Here is a 19,793-nt window from a genome sequence, read left to right as displayed (position 1 = left end):
GCAGAACAAGATCCAATTCATGGTTAAAAATAAAATAAAATCTAACACAACATTTTAGAGATTCTTAATTATTTCATTTTTTAATTTCTCAGTTTGCTCACAAATCTCACTCCACTCCACTTCATAGGACTCAGTTTCATTCAAACTAAAAATCCATCCCATCATGGAAGTCTGCAGTCTACTCTCCTAATGTCCATATTTCTATTTTTTGTTTCTGACACTGACGCTTCCTGTATGAAGAGGGGGGTGCGATATAGTCACATGCCATAAAAAGGTCCAGTTAACTCCATCCATGTTTTCATTAAATCAATATTCATTCTCTGTAGAACTCATCAACTGCTGCTTCCTGCACAGGGAGACCTTTGTACCTTCAGTCTCCACAGCTTGCACCAAAAAATATGTGATTCTGTTGCTCCACTGAGAGACTACATAATGACAGCAGAAGCTCATGAGTCATGGGCAGAAGAGGAGGATTCTGCTGATGTATAGGTCAGAGAATAGCAAATTTTGCAAGAGCTCAGTCGAGTATATTCATGTTAATGTTCACGTGATAAGACTGAGGAAAAATTGAGTTTATGACCAGTGAATAATGGTTCAGAACTACAGAAGTGTAGACAGGCGAGGAACTGTAGTACAGAGTTCCTGAAACAGCGACATCCTTTTAAACTTACATGTTGTCACTGTCATGTTGTTGAGGCGCTCCCTCATAGTTATGCTGCCACTTTGTTACACTGTAACAGCAGCAGCATTTCCCCTGTGTACTAATGAAAAACAGAGTGCTTTTATTTGTAACAATGTCAGATTTAATTCTGGAAATGGGATGGGAAAGCAAGTTTTCCCTCTTCTTTAGCTTTCACTGCAACACACACATACACACGTAGTCATTTGACCAGTGACCAGTTTGACCTTCATACCGTAGAGCTGCCAGACACGGACTTTGTCCTCATAGGGTAGATCATATTTCAGAGGGTCTCCCACAGGACCCTGGTAGTACGGTCTCATGATGGACTCTATGGCTGAGGTGTGGACCAAGCCAATGGCATGACCAAACTCATGGACTGCAACTGCAAACAGATCCATTCCATGAGAGTCTGAAGGAGACAGAAAGAACAATAAAGTAAAAGTTAATAATGTAAAAAATAAAATAAAACTAAATAAACCCCATTTTTGTTTTGATTAAAAGGAGAAATTATACATTTCATTTGATTAAAAATTATACAAAAGGACTTTCTATATCCTTCTAAGTTTTACAGATTTAGTTGGAATTATTTTTCTTTCACCTTAAAAAGGACAGTTGAAGCAAGAACACATTTTTCTGGAAGTCTCATAGAGTAATAATCAATTTGCCTGAGTATCACAGCCTTTGTTATGACATTTTATCCATACAAATTATATCAATGCTTCAATAATTTGACTCGAATCTAATTAAGTAGGCAATTTATTGGATACAGACAGCAAGCATATGTTTATATATATATATGAATAAATTGCCAAAAAGCTAACTGGCCTCCATCCTTGTAGAATACAAGAATATGGAACCATCAGATGTTCCACATCTAGTTACCCAGTCAAACTGAGTAATCTGTGATGAAGTGCTTTTGTTAGATGGATTACTGACAAGCCAATGGTCACCATAATTGCAATCCAGAGTTCCTCTCTGGAAATGAGTGAACCTTAAAGATGAACAGCCACCAGTGCAGAACTCAACCAATCAGGCCAAAAATCTGATCCCACACTAAAGGGTACATGATAGCTCACTGAGAATTTGCAAAAACGGCAAACAACTCTCAGACCTTAAAATGCTAAATCCACAAAGGACTGAATCACCTGGTAAACAAAATGAAGTAGGGCAAGTTTATTTGTGTAGCACAGCTCAAAATGCTTCACCTGTAACAGAAAACAAAAAAAAAACAAAAAAAATGCTAAAAAATGAAAGTGAAAAATAAGTTTATTTAAAAGACATTAATAAGAAGATAGTAGTTACAGACAAAAGTGTCAATATTTAATCAGCGTTCAGAGGATCTTCTGAATCCAATTTACTGGAAAGCCACTCTGTAAACAATACTGTTTTAAACCCTGATTTAAATGAGCGGATGGTTCTTTGGATTATGAGCATAAAAGCCAAAAGCTGATTAAGCTTGCTGGTTTGGTTTGTAAAGGAAACTGTGGCATGTGGGGATGAATTTCTGTGACAGGATAGGGAGAGCAGTAAGATTAGAAGGAACTTAGCAGAGCATCTCTGGACAGATGTGATTATGGCTGTGCACTAACAACTCTCCATACAACCTAGCTGAGCTTTGTTTCAGCCAAGACGAATGGGAGATACCTCTAAAAGAGGCAGATGTCTAATTCATTCGAACAATGTTTGTATGTGATCTTGCTGTGAAATGCTTCTTAGTAAAGTCCTATGAGAAGATCCATTGTGACAGTGGCCTTTCTGTGATAAGTGTGTTTCCCAAATTGACCTAATTCAGGTACTTTCAATCCATCCACTTATAGTGCAAATGAACAGACAGCTCAGGTAGCTTTGACTGGAGCTGGGCATGTGGTGTAGTGAGATAACTGTGATAATACTGCCTGAGTCCCTGAGCCACCAATCAAAATCTGAGAGAAGAGTTACACCCAAAGAGGCTACCAATGCAGCCTCTCTCAAATGTTCAGCCAAAATATGAAAGAATAAAGCACCAAAACTCCTTGTCCTACTCTGTGAGGCAAGACCAAACCTTAGGCTTGGAGATTTAGATTGGCAAATATACGAAGAGTCTATCACGCAAGCTGGCTCAGAGTTCCTTGGTGGCTTGGCTCAAGTCGGCATTCAGTTAACCTTGGGTTAGCCTCAGCTTGGGACATGCACTCACGCTTACAGTATTCACCTGGGGTATCCGGGAGACAAATGGCAACTCTAATCTACAGGAGCACATGGTGCAGGTGAACAAAAGGAAGGATAGAGAGAAAGAACAGGGACTCAGAGTCGAGGATCTACCATGTCATCGTATTTATGGTTCATCTGAAGCTGACAGAATGGATGAAATGCCTGTGGACAGATTCGGAGCAAAGAGAATTGTGTGGATGAACCAGCTTAACTTAGGAAGGCAGTGAAAGATAGAAGCAAAGTAGAGTTTTATGTAGCTCTGTTCAGACTGTTCAGTTCGCAGGGCTTCAATCTTTGTTCTTTCAGATTCACCGGTGACCTATTAAGTAGCGTTTTATCAACTCAAATACTTCCATTGCGCTCTACTGAGAACAGATATGGAGCTCCACACACCAATACACCCCACTTTTCTGACTCCCATTCCTACAGTGCTCAAAAACAAAGATTACAGTTTCACTTTCTTTGATCTTTGTCACAAGGAAATATAAGAGACACCTGCATGGCTACCTCAACGAACAAAAAAAAGAAAAGAAAAAAAGGCCCCTCTTCCTGAATGCATTGCAGTTAACCTGCAAGGTGAACACCTCTGTGGGTAAGCATGAAGACAAGTCTGGTGTTTGTTTAACATTGTGTTAAACAACACATTGGAAGTATATAAAATGTTTTAAGCTTTTGTCAAAAGTTAAATAGGATAGACCTGATCCATTTTGTTTTCTCTTTCTTACTACTTTTTGTTCAGCTTCTCTGCCTTTCCCTTCTTTCCCACGCTGTCAAACCTTCCACTTTAATAATGACGTCACTGCTTTGGTCCATGACCTTCCTGCTTCCTTTCTCACTGAGTCAATCAGTCTCTTTTCCGTCCTTTTTAAATCTCACTTCTGCTATCATTCTCCTTTTAAAAAGCACATCACGCATCCCACATCCCACTACATGGTGAACTGGAATTGGACTCCACATAAGGAACTTTCATTTTGACACTGTGATGTAACAAGTAAACAGTAGACGACAACCTCTTTCATGTGACCAAAAAATCAAAGTTCTCATATGGTTGATGTTGATCACAAATATTTTGTATTACATACTGTATATATTATCAGTATTTTTATATAAATGCATTCAGTGGACACACTTTGCTGAAGCACAACCCTCTCACTCTTCTCCTCAGTTATGTGCAACTTTAATAACTGTGGTCTATCTATTGTCTATGGATCCTGATCCAGTTGATATTTTCTGAAACTGAATTTTTCTGCTGACTTTTTTTCAGTTATCTTTGCTTTCCCCTGCTTGAATAATTTGTTGCAGTTGACTCCGTTACAAACAACATCAGTCTGGAAATGTGAGAACCAGGGCACAGACAAAACACAATGCAATACAGTTTAAAGGCAACACTTTAAACAACACTGTGTGCAATACTTTACTGAAGTACCGTCTAAAACGCAGGGCGAACACTTGTACGATTAAAGTGTATCATTCTTCACAGTCAGAGCATCAGTGATTCTATCATGTTTCAGGCTGTTTTGTGAAGCTGATTTTCTTTCACAACTTCCTTGCTCCTCTACAAACTAAAAACAGAGGAGCACCGTGAATGAACGGTAAGTCACTGATAACCTTAATGGTTTACTAGCAACATATTTCACACAGGCTAGTTTTAAAGACCCGAGAGGAAAACAAAAATCCTCCACAGTGTCGGTCTCTTGCACTTAATTTGTTTGGCATGTCTCAGCTGAAATGTCATTATTATGTATCTGTAAATATTCAAAGTGACTTCTGCCTGTTGCACAATTAACTGATGGAGGTCATTACAAAACAATGAACCTGTACAAACTTAGTTACCAAGAAAAAAAACATTACCATGAGCCAAGAATGCTGAGCCAAAGTCTACAATCTATTTACATTATGTAATGTTTGCAAAACACACACGAGTGCTCACAGCTGAAGGTTATACTTTGTGCAGTATGTTTAACAGCAGTGCCACCGCATCATTTTCAATAAAACTCCCTAGTTGCAACTCATCCCCTTATCAATCTATTGATGTATCTGGATTCATCCCAGTATAATTAAAGGTCAAATATCAAATTAAGTACATAAATTTAATTAAAATAAAAAAGTAGTCCATCAATAGGCAGAACAAACCCAACATGATGCATTTGCATATGCTTAGAAATCTGTTGTTTGATCATTATATGCGCACTACACTAATTAAAGTGTTTCTTATAGATGTATATGCCGTTTTTCGTGCAAAAGTCAGAATTACTGAATACAACCTTGATGAGAGAATATGCCCACGTGTATGTCAATACCGTGTGGCAGGATTCAGGGAAATCTGTCTTGACTTTCCTAGATATTAAGCATTAGACCTTCACCTCAACCACGTTACCTTGCCATCAAATGCTATGATCATCATTATCGGGTAGTATAATCCAACATATATGAATAATTAAAATGGCACTTATTAATAATAGAACTGGTTGTCCATAATTTAAGAAGTTTCAATATTTTACATAAATTTTAAAATTTAACAGTGTAAAATTACTGCAATAAATCATTCTTATTGCTCATTCAGAGCCATTTGCATAGATCTCACCTCAGTGCAGACACTGTGGAGACATACTTGTGTGAAGTCATCCAAACAGCCAACAGCTTGTTGCTTCTGTCTGATAATTTTATGCATTGGTCGAATGGTAATAGGTTGGAAGTTAAGCTCTTTTCACACAGCAGAGGTGTGAAAAAAAGACATACTTTCCTTCCCAACTCATGGCTTAGTGCTTGGTCAAGAAGCCATCAGGTCAGTTTTCAATGAACGTGGTACCTCTGTACTGTCACAGTTTGACACACATGGAACCTGTGATACAGGTACTGTGCCAGTAGTAAACATCCATCCATTTTCTTTTCTTTATTTTTTTACCTTGTCCTGTCATGGCAAGCAGACTGCTAATCTGAATACCATGTTATGCCAGACACATTTGCTTTGCCAAGGGAAGCTTTATGAATGTAAATCTCCCCTTGACGCCCAAGTACTGCTCATTTATTTATTTTTGTTAGTATACTTTATACATATTAATGCTGAACCTGACGGGGCAAGAGAAGAGGGAGAGCAAAGAAAAAGAAAGGGAAACGAGACAGAGTTACAAAGAAATGATAGGAGTAGACAATGAGAAAAACAACACAAAACCAGACGACTAGCTGCTACATCTGTAGAAAGACTAAACAGAAAACATCCAATGGCCTCTGTGGGGAAACCAGGTGAAGAATCATCAGAAGCACCTGCAGATAGACAGACAGAGATATAAAAAAAAGGGCACAAACAACAACAGCACCAGCAGCAAGCACATAGAACATAACTGTAGATACTGATGGTTTGAAACCACAGGACGACACAGCAGCTATATGATAAGCATGTGACTGACTGAATGAATGTGGGTGTATGTGCATGAACATGAAAAATATACTGGACAGGTTTTACATGAATTGTGTTCAGTCATGAGTGCAGAGGGCCACTGCCACCCCCCACCGGGATCAGAAGCAGGCAGAGAGGGCCCCAATACCCTGGCTGCCAGCAGCCCTCACAGCGTACAGAACCCAGACAACTCCCCCCTGATTTTTAAATCAGTTTGCTGTAAACATAAAAGCTGAGGAGAAATACGTGAATAATGCTGAACCTTTGAGTAAATGCTGAATGATGGATACTTTTGCACTAAAAGATGAAAAATGAAGAGGGGGGAATAATGAGGAAACAAGTGTTCAGGTACAATGAAGATTTTATGGCCTACAAGCACCTCAATCTCTAAAACTGAAAAAAATGTCATTTTCTTTGTTGTTTCGACTAACTATAAAGCGAAGAAATATCAGCAGGCTAATTTTCATGCATCAACACTCACAATCTGCTTTGTAGTGAACAAAATGATCTCCACGCAAACAATTTCACAAATCAGATTTTATTTTGCTGTAAGCATCTGTGCTCACATTCACTTTTAGTGTAGATAAATACAATATATAAATGAGACCCGCAGATTAACTTATAAAACACATAAAGTACGCACAAACATATGTTGTCACCCCATCAATACACACAGACAAATAGAGAAAAATTCACCTGCTTAATGATGCTTTTGTTTTAGTCGGGATAATCATTTTGGAGAAGCAGATTGCAGGCTGAGTGATGATTAATAGAAGCAATCTGGTGGCTGTCAAACAAAACAACACTTCCAGACCTTCACTTATTTGATCTCACTGAGATTCCACCTCTCACGACTTTTAATGGATGCTACAGCTATCAATCTACACAGCAGGGGCAAATTGTTCTACCAAATGCGATGCTTAATTTCCACTATTCAGCATCATTGTACACATCATGGGATGGCCTAGGCGGACCTGGATTTAGGGTCCTGCTGAGAACAATGCACCAGGAAATTGGGGAATGGAATTAGCAAAGGCAATTACTCAGCAACGGATTTGTCTGATAAGTTTACTTTTTTTCCTCTTAAGATGATTAAATAGCTTTGCACCAACTCTCCAGCTGAATTACAAACTCTCACTTTTTACCTTCAGGGCTGACCTTTTAAAGGGATTAAATCCAATTCTGAAAAAAGTTACCAAGAAAAACAATTTAGGGATCTCAGAATGTTGTGAGATGTTTCATGGTGTCCTATAAGCAGATGGATATGTAGAATCAGTGATACTGTAGCAGCCAGGGAATGCCTCACAGACACTCTAATGATGTTGGACAAGGATGTAAGACAGCAGTAAGGTAAGAGTGACAGAGAGTGACGTGAGGTTGTAAAAAGGAGTTTGATGAGCTATACTTGAATTCTATTCTTGAGTGGATTAATCACAGTGGAGGACTGATGTATCCTTGAATGTCTAAATAGTTGATTCATAGATGATTCACAGAATCCATCCATAATTTTCAACACTGAGAGCCATATGTCAGTTCTAACACGATCATCCTTTAATTTCTGAATTATTTATGGGTGCAAAATAAACATATTGTTCAAAATTGGCAGTTGATAATCACAGACAGTAACTCTGCTTTTAATACAATTCTCGTTGTCACTTAGTGGTTGTTGGAGCCTAAATATTCATTTTAGAAAGCCCTATGATGTACAATAGCCGGACTATTATATAACTTTCATGCAGTCATACAATTAAGCTCACACCTCTGACCTTCTCCTCTCTCACTCTTTAGCTTCCATCAACTAAACCTCCGTCTTCGCAGCTGCTGCTGGTCCCACTGTCACTCGATGTACACATTCAGCTGTGTGTTTGAGCCACACTACAGCATTGCCTGCTCATCCTACCGCTGCTGCAGCCTGGTGGGAGGTCTAATTGGAACAGATTGGGCTGCTGTCCTGCAGCATATGGTTCACAGCCCTGACAGTCCAAAACAAAGGAGGGAGATCAGCGCAGGTCCTGACCCCATCACAGATTCACCAGCTGGGTTAGACAGCACAAATACGCTGCTCTACTGCTTCAATAGCTCAGGCTGAGGTCAAAACGCATGACAGGGAGGTGGATTTTTTTCTATATCATGGATAACAGGGAGTAGAAAGGAAATATGTTAACCAGGCACTGGGTTTCTATTTAAAACAAACCACCAAACAATAAATAAATTGTGTTGTCTCGTTGGTGAGTGCATTCTCTTTAGTGAAAGAAATCAAGCCATAATATATTGTATATATACACACTATATATATGTTGTAGTTTATTCAGTAATTTAGCACTGCTTTCACACATTTATGCTACCTGTACGTAAATATACATAACACCACTCACTTTACTGCAAATTGAGACGAGGACATTCCTTCTCAACATCAATGTAAACTGAAACCAGTGATTTTTGTTCTTTTAAGTTATAGTTACTTTCTGGCCTCATAAAGTAAAAACATTAAAAAATTCTACCGTAATGTCAGAAAAAAATCAAATAAATGACGCAACAACAAAAGCTACGCCTTTGATGTATGAATACCCGATAAAAGGCAAATGAGCATGAAACTAGTGAGTGGATAACAGTACCAGACATCAAAAGGTGGAGTTGCAATCAATCACTGAACTTTCTTGTTTGTGAATTTAAACTAAAAGTTTGGAATATACCTCAGCAAAGCACAAATACAAGATTATTTTCTGCATGCATAGTACTCATTTAGAAGATACAGTAGAGCTAGAAAACTGCATAGCGGGACAAATGATCACAAGTTCAATCACACTCACCTTGAATACAACCTGGCATAAAACACACAAAAACAACTTTTTCTGAATGAAACAAAGCACAACATGAAAAAATTAAGCATTGTGTGTGTCTAGCGCAACTAAACTGTTCTCTCCAGTGCCTTGCATAAGATAAAAATAATGCTGAAAGCGTACAGTGCATGGGCTTTATGTCATTGTTTCTGTGCAGCAAAATCATTCATTGCCATCAGAGCGGCTGCTTCATAAAATGCGGCATGCATACAGATTTCTCTGTTTTGCTCCCAGCTGGAGAAGAGATAACCATGTCAGAGTTTTTTTAAAAAAAATTTATATCATGAAACCTCCTTTCACCCAGGAAAGAGTTAAGAGGTAGCTACGCATTAAACTGCCACGTTGTGTAATTCTGTTTCTCAAAGAAGGATAGAAGCTCCACCTAGAATTTTAGTAGGAGTAAAGTTCTCCTCACATATCACACTCACACTTTTTTCACATCACAGACTGTTTTAGCAGTTGGTGATACATACAGGATGGCGGTAAAAATTATTCTCGCCTCGCTCGGATACTGTTTTCAATTCTGCATTCATCAGTAAACTGATGAAATCCATTAACCACACATAGCAGGTCTGATCAGTCCAACGTCAAAATCTTCCAAAATTTCACTGAACTGAAAAATGGAACCTTTTAGCTTACAATATTACTACTTGATCTGTTCTTTCAGGAAACTGCACTTCACGTTAGCTCACTGAGGACATGGATTTTACTTGTTACCCCACGACAAGCACTAACTGTAAAACTCAGTAAGGGGGAGGTGACAGGTAGGGGCAGGAAGTTTGTGAGGCTCTAAATTCTTGGATTATTCATAAATGCAGAAACCCTCGAGCAACTTTTCACAGCTGGAAATGGGGAAGGCTGTGCCCAAAAAAAAGAAAAGACAAAGGAAAACAACAGTTCAACAAGCATTACTGAGTATAATTTCCTCTTATTCTTTACACAGCTACTTCTGTGTAAAATTCTGCCATTGCCCAAATATATGCACCGTTTTCCCTGTTATTATTGTTCAATACAAGATTTAGAATCCAAACCATCCCTCAATGCATCTTTTGTGTACACAAACAGGACTGATTTGTGGCCTGTGTAGCCGATGTGTTCCCAGCTCTTTGTGAGTGAATGTCGAATTGGCATTGTTTGGTCAAACTTCTGTCTCTGAAGTCAAGAGCTAACATACTACTGTGAAAGTACAAAATAAGGGGGGTACAGTACTTTTCCCACTTACTTCTGGAGTTTGTGACACGTTTTAGTCAAATATTCATCATACAAACTATTATCTCTTTTCACACCATCAAGTCAGCCATCTGCTATTCGTCCATCGTTTAAAAAGAAGCAACAGATGAAAGCACTGAATAGAGGCAAGAGAAGGGTAAATTTGAGTTCAATCATCCAGATGAAATGACGAATAAAGACAGCAAATTAATGCTGTCATTCATGTGACTGTACTGAGACAGTCCCCACCTGGTGATGCATTCAGAAGACTAGATCTCTCCAGCCGTTTATTTAATCCGGATGAGTGGGCCCATAATGCTCCCCCCACTTTTTCCCATTTACCACCCTCTTACAACTTAGAAAAAAGGAAACAAAGGACACAGGACACAACATGAGGATGATGCTAAGTGACAAGAAAAGGGTCCTGTTGTGCCACCAAATTTTCATTTGGACCAGAGAATGCACACACAGAGGAGGCCCTGGAATTTACCATTTACCATTACCTTATCATTTCTGATAAGTGCACCTATCGTTTATCAGAAGTACAAAGAGAAGGAGAGTGAATGATGAAGTTTGCAGAGAGGATATACAGTCCACTGTATTGTTAATGAGTGAACAAATGAATAATAAATCAGTGATTATAAGCGTCTCTGAGACCACAGCACTGTGCTCTGTTTTTCAGAGCTGTCAGAGAATGACGGATATCTCTGATATAAGCTCATCTATTTTTGATTGGCAGATCTGATTGCATTCCATTTAGAGCTGCTGTCACCATGTCCTCATTTCAGATTCGCATGTCTCCTTCGGCAAGTAATCAAGCTCTTGGAAAACTGCTTGATGAGAGAAATTTGGCCAGATCATTCAGGGGAACATTGCACAAACCAATTTATCACCCTCCAAAACAAAAAAACACGCTGGATGATTTTTTTTCACTGGCTCATCGCAGCCTTCATGTTTATGACAGTATTAACACACTCAACATGAAAGTCAAACTTACAAACAATTTCAATAATGACTTGGTTGTATAAGCCACTGTCATGATGCCTTAAAGAGGAAGTTATTCAAAGTAACTATAAATCAATCAAATTTATCATTTTGTCAATTTGCAACATGAAATCATGGTGGAAAAAAACAAACATCAGAAATGAAATCTTTGCTGACCTCATGATAAGACCTGGCCCTCTGGTGCATGTGCTTCCATCACACTGGAGCTAATTCAATGTCTTCACCATGATCGTGCCCTCTCAGTTATTGCTAACACTTTGAAAAATGAGAAGTTTAAAAAATGTCAATAAATGTTTTGTTCGCTGTTTATTGGAACGGCCATAACGATCTCTCCCCCAGATGAGGGTAGAGAAGGTTGGCTGTTTGATCCCCAGTGCGTCCACATGTCTAACTGTCCTTGTGCAAAGTATACATTGTCCTCAATATGTTCATCAGTGTGTGGTTGAGAAGTGCTAAGAAGTGCTTTATGGAGCGTCTTTGCGGATGGTTGATTGAGAAACCCAGAAAAGATTTAAAAGGAGAAGGTTATATAAAGGTGGAACATTTACCATATTGTTATGAAGGAAGTGGTAAAGATCTCAATATAGAGTCAACTGGTCAATGTAAACCGTGTCCATCTCCTTCCACATTCAAGTCTGTGATTTTCTGCCAATTGCTACACCCATTTAAATATTACATTTTAATTTAAATTTCTTTGGGCCATGTTACTCAAATATGCTAAAAAAAAAGCTCAGGGGAAAAAACATTGTTGTTGAACATAGACCAAGACCAAGTCCAACTGGCAGCAGGTCCTACCATTTATTCCTGCATATGAAGACTTCACTGTCCAGTGCAGAATGGGCGGATAGTCTAGATACACCATTCAACGATGTAAAGCAGAAGATACACATATTAAAAATGCAAAGCAGTGTTTCCTTACAAAGGGTATGACCTGTGTCACTGTTCCATCTAGAGACACATAGAGTTCTTCAACTGTCGGCAAAACATTCAACGTAGCTGCTGCTGCTACTCATGCTAACTGTAATTCTAAATTAAAGGCGGCTTGGATTTTTTATTTGTTGACCAAAGAGAGACTTGTCAGCTGAATTCAAGTGGTGAAATCCCAAATTGACATAACAGGTGCATACGAACTGATTCATAGTAACATTTAAACATTTAACACTCCTGATGGCTGATTGTCGGCTTGGTTTAGGAGACCTCTAAGATAGAGTACGCTGTACGAATGTGTTTGTGTATGAGAAACGCATTGCAAAACAATGTAAGTGCTGACAATTTTACAATTTACCTTAGCCAATTGGAGAATAAACTGATACAGAGCTTATTCTAGATAAGAAGCAAACTGCGTTTTTAACTTGCAGTTGTAACACCGACACCACACTATAGTTAATAGTAGTTTGGATACATTTGGCAAGCAAGCCACAAGACAGCAAACATACATGGATCACGCAAAACAAACAACTTGCTAAATACTTCCACATCCTCTGTGTGCTTAAAAAAAAAAAATACAGTGGGATTATAAGGGTCTCCTGGCACAAGTACGTTAGCAGTGGATACACTTAGTACAGACAATTATGTTTCTTCTGTGTTTCTGGCACCAAATGCCTGTCAGAAACTACTAAATCCTCACATACGCTGCCATTAATCCAAAGAGATCACAACTGTCCTCACCTGGCGATCTGAACGTCCAGGCCTCGTCGTCATCAAAGTGTGTATCCCCGGCTGTGAACTTCTCTCCAGGGAAAAATGCATGTGCCACTGTTCCACCTGGCCCGTCGAAAGGGTATCCATCGTTGTGGTCGGCCTTTGTGAAGTCGATCTGAATATCCGCATCACTGCCGGCCACCTCGTGAAAGTTCAGCGGTGCAATATCGCTCCAGACCTTCAAAGCGTAGTACATGAGGGCTCGGACGGTGTCCCTGCCCAGTAAGGCCGAGTCCTTGGGGAAGGTCCTCACTCTGAGAAAAGGATGGAAGAAGATGAGTATATTAAATACAAGTAGGAAAAGAAAAGAGGAGATGAGGAGCAGGAGAAGGGCACATGGAAGTTGAGAGGAAAAGTTGAGTAAGATGAGGTGGCTGGCTGATGACGAAAGTGGAGGGGAGACTTGACATGACAGATGAATGAATTAAAAATGGAGGAAAGAGACGGTAATAGTAGGAGCGTGTGAGTGTGACACATCAGAGATCAGCATGAAAGGTCTATCACAGCTATCACTGGGCAGAGGCAGGGTACAGCCTGGACAGGTCGCCAGTCCATCACAGGGCCACACACAACCATGCACGCTCACACCCACTCCTAGGGACAATTTCGAGTCACCGGTTAACCTGACATGCGTGTTTCTGGACGGTGGGAGGTGGAAGGAGGCCGGTGTACCTGGAGAGAACCCACAAACATGCAGACTCCACACAGAAAGGCCCCAGCTGGGAATTGAAACCTGGAACCCTCTTGCTATGAGGTGACCATGCAAACCCCCACACCACCGTGCAGCCCCCTCCATGAAATGTCAAATATCTCAAATTTCAACATGTGCTTTCATGTGATGTGTTTTCTGTGATCTATTGTGAGGAACATTTTTCATATTGAGGTTACATTGCATTTATTTTGTAAAAGAATATTCTTAAATAATATGTTGCCTGCAGCTTCTTTACTCTGTCAGTGTACTGAATCCTTGCAGCCTTCTGCAGACAGCAGGATCTGATACATCCGCACCATCTGATCTGAGCATGGTGCCATTACACACAACCATCTATCCAAACAACCAAAGTCCTTAATTTTGCCGCCACTAAATCATCCTAATGAAATCTACACATATCAGGCTTACTGCAGTACTCTGTTAATTATGTAGAATGTGTCAGATACTGTGACAAATTTGTCCTTTTTTCTCGACATGCATTATGGGGCAAATGTTCTGTCACATGTGTCATCAGACGAAATTAAACTGAAAAAAGCTTGGATTAGATACAATCAGCTTCAACAGCGTGGTTTTATCATCACTGTGAAAGCTGAACAAAAGCCCATACCATCTGCCTTGAAAAAGAGCTCACAGATAGAGAAAGGGCAGTTTGGGAAAGAGGATACAGAAAAGTGGAAAAATGCTAACAGGAATTTGGTGTTATCCTGTATAGGGTGGCAGCAGAAGAGCAGGGTGGGATTAGCTCTAAATTTTATAAAAGCACACAGCCATAAAGGTCATCTAAACAATGTCTGCCACTGGGAGAGATATGCACAAAAAGTCCTTTGGTGTTTGTATTTCATGCTTAGGTGATTTTGCTGCTTACATATGATATGTTGAGAATACAATTTGCCTTTGAAGAGATTATGGCGTCATCTTTTGGTAAGAACTCTTGAGCTTTTCACTGTCTTTTCCGTTTCCTTATTAACCGTTCATCCTTTTTCCCATCACCTTAACATATTTCAAGCCATCTCTTTCTGACAGCTACAGAACAAATGGGACACAAACAACCACTCAAATGTCATGCTAAGTTGGTTTACATCTCCTGCATTCCCCAATGTCTCTCTCTAATCCCTTGTATTTTCTTTCCACCCATCAGGCTTTGCGTCCTCCCACATATTTTCTTCTACATGATGAACTCGCCTTCTTTCTCCCCATAAGTGCACTTTGTCTGAAGGCGAAACACAACATGGTCATTGCAGCCTGCGCTACGATATTTAATCAGTGAGTGATACTGACTTAGAATATCAGTGGACTGGCCGCCTCCTAAACTAGCTTTGCAACATGGTACAAAATGGTTAAAGTGAGCAAAATGGTGAACTGAGAGATTTTTTAAAAACATGTACAAACAAGAAAAAGTTACTACACGGAAATATGTACATATTCGTTGTGCAACTTCACATAAAAAACAAACAAACAAACGTCTGTTCAAAAAACAGCTGTAACCGTAAACTGGATATAGGCCATCTGCATCATTCCACTCACTCCCTGTAACAATGTGTGCACAAAGCTTTGAGTAAGTTCAATTCTGAGGTCTCTTCTCTCACATATGCCCTCATTCCCTGGTGTTTGAGCTTTTCATCCCGCTATGCTTAATCACTTCCATTTTCCCACGCTGTCAAATCAACCTCTTTCTTAATTCTGTTGTCACTACTCTTGTCCAATGGTCTTCTCGCCTGCTGTATTTTGGGCCAATCACTCTGATGCCTGTTCTTTAAACTCTCTTCAGTTCTGACCTTTGTCCTAATTGCCTCCTCCCCATCTCCAACTCTTCCAAATGCCCAAGGAGCCTCATGAGAAGTCGATGTCATCTCCTTACACTGCTCATCGACTGCCAGTGTCAAGACACAGGGGCGTCCTATCCTATCAACTTCCTTCGTTCATGTCCCAGATCCACTAAGACAATTCAGTCTAATTCAGCGTAAATGTTCCAGCTCGCATCAGTCAAGACTGTTTCATAATCAAAAAGCATACACAGATTCATGGACTGATTGTATAGATAGACATTAGGACTAGTTGAATACTGTCAGGCACAATGTGCCACACATACAGTAAAGGTTGAATGATTTTAGAGGAAAGCATGTAAAAAATAACAATGTGAGAAACTCACATGGGCGAACACTGACATTCTGGATGAGATGTAAGCTCTAAGGAATTGAGCATTTACCTGAACAAAAGCTTAAATGACCATCTGTCAGCCCACCTGCATTATTCACTTATGCTGCAATTCACACGAAGGAGGCAACGAAACTGGGAAGAAAAGCCAAATCTGAGAGTAAATGGTTAATTTGAGGGCGAGTTGAAATGCACATTTAGAGTGACTTGGATTTCAGCTGAGCTGCTACTTCTTCCTTGAATCCTGAATTAATTCAAACTATTTTTCTGTTTTGTTGGTGTTTAAAAAAAAAAAAGAAGCCAAAACACTTGCTTTTCTCCAGAATTTTTGTCAGCTTAATTACAAAGAACAGCATCAATGGGTGACTACAAAAAATTAGATTAAAATGCCTCATTATCAAATAATTCTATGTCCTTGCAGGCAACAATAACAATAATTAACTTCAGAAATGCAAGCCAACCTCACCATAAAAAGGACAACACTAGATGGTATGTTAAGACCTTTTGGGTGAACAAATGGGAGATGTCTGCAGTCTACCATGCGGTTAACACTGTAAAAAGGGTTTATTTTAAACACAATGCATGCCTTTTGCTTAAACTTAACCAAAATGTAAGAATAATGAAACAAAACAACTGAAGATAATGGCCCCACATGGAATATAAAACCTCTGTGACCTGGATCAAAATCGTTGAATTTGAGTCATAAATTCTGTATCAGTTGGGCTGTAGTTCACACTTCACGGACCTCAGTTCAGCGCTGTGAAGTGTGAACTGCATTACTTCTCATTTATTATCTCAGTGTTGCCTCCCAATAAAACAACTCAACTGGTGTAACACAGCAGATGATTTTTCTGTGAGGCGAGAGCAGCTTTGGCAGAAATCATAAAAAAAAGAAGACATGAGCAGCATGTGTTCCAGACAGTGAGCTTTTAAAATATTGTAGGAAAGAGACGAACAATTAAGATGAGGGCTGAAAGTGACAAGGTCCCAACCTTTAACTCAGCAACATAAAGTAATTATTGACGGAAATTTGTAACAAGTACATTGGCAAAGTTGGCCAAAGGATGTGTCTCTTACACTGCTCCAGGAGTGATTTGCCTAGCGTGAACTTGCAAAAACCGGCAATCTCAGGTGTCACTAAATCAGCAGGGACTGAAACCTATTAGTTTACTTTCCCTCTGTTCTATATGGTGCAAATAGAAACGTCGCTCTGCTAAAAAAAGCCTCATTATTTTTTATCTTTTTAGACAACCCGATCCGGTTATTAGCTTGTCAAAGTCTCACTTTGAAAATCATTGAAAAATTGAGGTCACAAATAGGTTCAGAGACTGAAGTTCTGTCACTACAAACAATCTTTATAGAAAGCTCTCTGTCATTTCGAATTCTTCCTTGGCTGAATCTGGCATCTTAAAAGCAGAGTTCCTGTCAAAAAAATCATCTGTTTGACATCTGTTTTGGTGTATAGTAGAATTCTTTATGATTAAGGACTTCATGAAGAGCTCTGGTGTTGCTTCTGACTGCGGCTTCTTCATTTTTGTTTTCTGTGGTTGAACGATCTTTGGTATTTTCTAGACATACATGACAGCATAATCTTTCATTTTCTGACTTCATCAACTTTGTCCACTGCCCATTTCAGATAATTTACAGTGTGATTCATAATGTTTTATTTCTGTTGTTGTTGGGTTTTTTTTTATAACCCGATTTACTTCCAAAGCAAAAGACCATGTACTCAGAGATAGCCTCATTTTGGTGACATAGGAGGACAGAGGGACAGAAGGAGTGTTTGTTCAGATTCTGAGCACTAAGACTGGCTCTGTGAATTTCTGCCAACCTTGCCAGCACAGCACAAGGGTTTGAAAGTTAGTGCTTACTCTCCACAAACAAATTATTATTCAGCTGAGTGAAGTTGGACAGCGGTGTGTTTGCTAATGTGTTATAAGTATCAGAGAAGGACACGGTTGATGTCAACTGCTGTACGAGCCTCCACATATTAGTCAGCTCTTATGAAACAACTCAGAAATACACTTTTGACCCTCCTTTGATACATTTTACCAGAAAATACACTGATGTTTAATCTACAGACAAAAGAAGGTGTAACAAATAGATGTCGTAGGCAGGACTGGAGAAAATTGTGAAAATCAGAGAGCCAACTGGATATAAAAATGGGAGAGTAAGCAAAAGACTGTAAAAAAGCTTCTATTGCAGAATTTTTTCTGACAACTCCCCATATCTTCCATATTTTAAAGTTTAGTCAGAATCATGCCGTCTTTTCTTTAAGAGTTCCTTGTTTCAGCGTTTCTCTAGGCCACTAAACTCAGTAGGATCAGTGATCAGAAAGACATATTTCCATCTCTGACAGAGCAGCTGACGACTCCTTTCCCTATCCCACCAAAAATGTTCCTCATTACAGAAGCCTTTTAACCCCTTTAGGCGCCAGAGTTTTTTTTCTAAAATCCTTGATTTTGACAAATAAATTTCAAAAGGCTATATCTTAAAACTGATAAGAGATATAGACTTTCTGTAAATCAGACAAATGTTAAGGATGACCCAAAGTTTATGTAGGAAGCAAATGTACACACCTAATTTGCATATTATGACGTCATGGGATGGCGGCTATCTTGGATTGTAGAATTTTTATGAAATTTTCATGTTTCAATGATGAAATGCAGCCTTTTTCCCCAAATATGCCCCTCTTAATCTCTGTACTATATTCAACATTCTATATTCAATGTGCTATACAATGCAAAATGTTCAGGGAAATAGCAGTACTAATACTGTAAATTACTTCTAATAAATGTCCTAAAAATGATCCAATAGCTTTATCCAATTTTGGTACTCCACCTCATCAGTCAAACACTCAAAGCCTGCTTTTCCATAACCTGGCTTAGTGAGACGCATGTTGGCTGACTTGGCTCTGTCACAGACAAGGCGGTGCAAGGTGCACGAGAGACAAAGAGCAGGAGGAAGGAGTGACCACTTAATGCCAGTGATACATGGAGAGAAAGGTGGGAAATTCAAGGCCTAGTGTTACAATGGAAAATGTTTAAAAAATTGCCGAAAACAGTACCAGGTTTAAAAAAAAAAAAGAAAAAAAAGTGAAATCTAAGAGCCCTCCATGTGCATCAGCTGATTTGAATTCAATCGGACACACCTTTAATCAACACAAAACAACTAAAACAATTGTCCCTATGGACTCCTTCATGGTGTGGAGGATTAGCCTTTAAATGAGCACAAAGGCAGACACAAGATGCTGAAAATAAAAATCTCTTAAATGAAAGATGTAACAACTGAGTTTGCACTTTACGTAACATTGATATAAATCAGTAAATGCAATTAATGAGAAGTGATTGTTCTTTGACATTTGCATGACACTGTACGAGTGTAAACTTATTTGTGTTGTATGCTGTACATCCAACCATTCTCACTCGCCTTCATCTTACGGGTCCTCATGACATTCAGGCAGTGGGAAATTTGCTGTTCTGGGTCATTAAGTCCCCATAGCGAAGGAGCAGTTAGAGAATGTTGGGCATGGGGGGAGAAGAAATCCATCTTGCTTACTGCAACAAATATTAGAAAAAACTGATTAAAGAGACTTTGAAATTAGCTGGACGTGCAGAAGGCTGATTCAGGTTGACTTCATTTTTCTGACCTATTTAATTCCAAGGCAGATTTTCCACCTTCATTTGACAAATGAGTCAGAGTCAGCTAGGCTTCAGTGGAGGTGAATATGTGTCTGCGTGCATTCTCAATGTGTGTTAACTTAAGCTGACACAGACAGACAGAGACGCTTGCGCAAGAGCACACACACACACACACACACACACACACACAGACACACACAGACACAGACACAATTTTCTATTGCGTTTCATCTGTTTGACAATTCATTAATTTCAATGTACT

At 39.3% G+C, this 19,793-nt stretch overlaps 1 protein-coding gene across 1 annotated transcript in view; it reads right to left on the bottom strand.

Annotated features, from left to right (window-relative positions):
* The window catches only part of LOC140277442 (matrix metalloproteinase-17-like), a 62,838-nt gene that overhangs the window by 10,691 nt on the left and 32,354 nt on the right, over positions 1–19,793 (bottom strand). Inside the window, exons 4-5 of the mRNA XM_072372469.1 lie at positions 12,992–13,278; positions 915–1,091 (exon numbers count right to left, since the gene is read on the bottom strand). Coding sequence (XP_072228570.1) covers positions 915–1,091; positions 12,992–13,278 — 464 coding nt within the window. The remainder of the gene's footprint in view (positions 1–914; positions 1,092–12,991; positions 13,279–19,793) is intronic.

The sequence above is a fragment of the Leuresthes tenuis genome, unplaced genomic scaffold (assembly GCF_036924035.1).
Source record: "Leuresthes tenuis unplaced genomic scaffold, fLeuTen1.0.hap1 SCAF_19, whole genome shotgun sequence".
NCBI classification, from domain to species: domain Eukaryota; kingdom Metazoa; phylum Chordata; class Actinopteri; order Atheriniformes; family Atherinopsidae; genus Leuresthes; species Leuresthes tenuis.
This window is presented reverse-complemented; position numbering and strand designations above follow the sequence as displayed.